Below are 3,016 nucleotides of genomic sequence, written 5' to 3'. Positions count from 1 at the left end.
ACAGTAAATTCACTAAGGATCATAAGAGGGACCATAGTATCAGAAAATAAAATGGAGGCATTGTTATTTAGTTACATTACTACAGTTCCTCCATTTCCAAATGTTGAGAAAATAGTCATGTGAGTTAAGAATAAGATGCTGAGGGCTGAAAGTGCAAAATTAACATAGAATGAATCCTTATGAGGGCCATTAACAGAGGGAATCAATGGCATGTCACCAATGACATGTTTACCAGCATTTTGTAGCTTCCTACATGCCCAGATGGGCAAGGTTGGTCTGCTCAGCCCTTAGAAACCTTGGGAGCTGGGCAAAGAGAGGCAGGCACAAGCAGTCCAGCAAAGAGAACATTGTCAGTTGAATCACACACTGGGAGGACCATTCATGGAGCTCACCACCACTTCTAGCCCCCCAGCAGCTGCTCCTCTCAACCCATCACCCCATCTCATGATGCAAGCAAATGCTCTGGTACCACATTACAAATTTGTCCCATGACTACAGCTTGTTTGGCTGAGCATGTGCAAGTTCCCAATCATGGGTGTGCTGCACTTTCACCTGTTGTAAACAATGCAATTATATCATTGCATCCAATGGCATACGAAGGAAATGCCAATGAGTGGTGCACAGCAACTTTGACTGACCATGACTTCTTGCCAAGCTCCAAAGGAGATTTGATCTTTAAATCAGACCAACAACTGGATATGGCCTGGGGGATGCCTCCAGGTGAGCTTGGTTTATGAGGGTCTAGTGAGGAATCAGATGGTGACAGCCTTAGTTGTCAATCAGAACAACTGTCACTGGACAGAGCTGGTGGTAGCCTCCCCTTTGAACCAGCTGCTGAGGGCTACAAGGACTTTCAGATGCATGCACAGGCTATGCTTGCTGGAACTAGGAACATGACAGTCAAAGAGGAAGATGATGCAGAACTGGCAGCATCCACCTACAGCTCCATGGCACACTTTGCCATTGAGCCTTCTCCACTGTCCATAACCACATCTACACTGCATAGATGACATCAGTCCTTTGATGTTCATCAACCCCCATCTGTTGAGGAAGCTAAACTTGCCATCAGCAATCTCAATTTATTACTCCATCCACCTTGCAATTGAGGCCATGGTTATAAAACAACTGGACTTCCTTCCATACTTGAAAAACACCTCACATGGATGCTCTACCTTCTTTTGGCCTTTGTGGATGGGTTAGAGTGGGGTCCAGCTGCACTAATGACAGCACAGTTTGTAGGCAAGGGACTATATATCTCTTGAAAAGTGCAGGAGTGGTCCAGGGCCTATATTGCTGATCACAGGAACTTGCCATTGGTCAAGTATGGTGGGGCATGGACCAAATCATGCATCCAGGATGAGGACTTGCAGGAAGCACTACTCCTCCATCTTCAGAGCTTGGGAAAATATGTGGCAGCATCAGCTGTTGTCACTTATTTGGATTGCCCTGAAGTTCAAGTATGCTACAGACTTACCAAAACCATCTCACTCACTACAGCACAACACTGGATGAATGAGGTTGGGTATTGATGGGGGAAGGATCCAAAGGGCCAGTATGTTGATGGCCATGAACATGAAGATGTTATCTTCTACTGCCAGAATACATTCATCCCAGCTTGGTATGAAATTGATGCCAATACCAGGAGGTGGTCATCAACCAATCCACTCCAGTGTGAAGATGAGGAGATGGGCACAGCATGGAAAACTGTTGTTTGGTGCCATGATGAATCAACCTTCTATGCCCATGATTGCTGCAAAGCCCATTGGGTGTCAAAAGATGCCAAGGCTCTCCCACAGCAAAAGGGAGAAGGCTTGTCCCTGATGGTGGCTGACTTTGTTTTGGCTCACTATGGATGGCTGCATTCACATGATGGAAAAGAAGCTGCTCGGGTGTTGTTTAGAGTGGGAAAGGGGCAAGATGGTTACTTCACCAATGATGAAATTCTCAAGCAAGTGAAGAAAGCAATGACAATCCTGGAAAAAGATTACCTGGATGACAATCATGTTTTCATCTTTGATAATGCAACCACTCACTTGAAGCAGGTAGATGATGCCTTATCAGCTCATTATATGCCAAAGTCATGCTGACAATGGGGAATTGAGATTAACATGAAGGACATTGAGGGTAAATTGGTCTATGGTGCTGATGGAAAGCCAAAAAAAAAAAAAGATCCCTATGAAGGATGGGACATTTGCAGATGGGTCACCACAGGAGTTCTATTACCCACTGGATCACACAATGGCAGGGTTTTTCAAGGGGATGGCCACCATTCTTGAAGAATGTGGTTTTGATGTATCCAACCTGAAAGCATAGTGCCATAACTCAAAACCTTTTTGACTGTGTGGCTGGTGCTACTGCCTGCTGTTGCCAACAGATCCTCTATAATGAACCTGATTTTGTTACTGTGAAGTCATTGCTGGAACAAACATGTGAGGACAGGGGGTATCAGGTTTTGTTTCTGCCAAAATTCCACTGCAAGCTCAACTTCATTGAGCAGTGTTGGGGTTATGCTAAATGGCTTTACCATTGCTACCCACCCTCCTCAAAAGAGACAGACCTTGAACGTAATGTGATTAATGCTCTCAATGCTGTCCCATTAGCAATGATGCAGAAGTATGTGACCACTTGCATGCAAATATTTGGAACTTATGTAATACTCAGGTTTGCCATCTGCTGTCATCATTTCATTGATGCATATGACAATGGCTTAAATGGGGCACAGGCAGCATGGGCAGCAAAGAAGTATTGAGGGCACAGAATTCTTCCAGACACACTAATGGCTGATCTTGATGATGCAAAAGCCAAAGGAAATGGCAAAGAGCTTAGATAATCTTGTGGTCAAAATCACTGTACTTGAGTGCATAATGACCTGCAAGCCATGGCTGAGTTCCCAAAATGGAAGTTTGCATGGTCTGGTCCAGCAAGAAGCATGTGTCACAAGCAAGTCACATCACATCACATTTGCTGGTTGTGCATGAGGTGTATCTTACTACTATGAAATAGACTCATGATTTTT

The 3,016-nt window shown here is 44.5% G+C and overlaps 1 protein-coding gene across 1 annotated transcript; it reads left to right on the top strand.

The window, feature by feature from the left end:
• Positions 1-253: 253 nt before the first annotated feature.
• Positions 254-2,276, top strand: F5J12DRAFT_786353 (uncharacterized protein; the record flags this gene model as incomplete). Its single annotated transcript, XM_051743426.1, has 7 exons — positions 254-349; positions 499-535; positions 601-720; positions 784-979; positions 1,304-1,457; positions 1,599-2,042; positions 2,103-2,276. The coding sequence occupies 7 exons, from the start codon at positions 254-256 to the stop codon at positions 2,274-2,276; spliced, it is 1,221 nt and encodes a 406-aa protein (XP_051595406.1).
• Positions 2,277-3,016: the final 740 nt, after the last annotated feature.

This window comes from Pisolithus orientalis, assembly GCF_024613125.1.
Source record: "Pisolithus orientalis strain OTSU chromosome Unknown F5J12scaffold_55, whole genome shotgun sequence".
Classification (NCBI taxonomy): domain Eukaryota; kingdom Fungi; phylum Basidiomycota; class Agaricomycetes; order Boletales; family Pisolithaceae; genus Pisolithus; species Pisolithus orientalis.
This window is presented reverse-complemented; position numbering and strand designations above follow the sequence as displayed.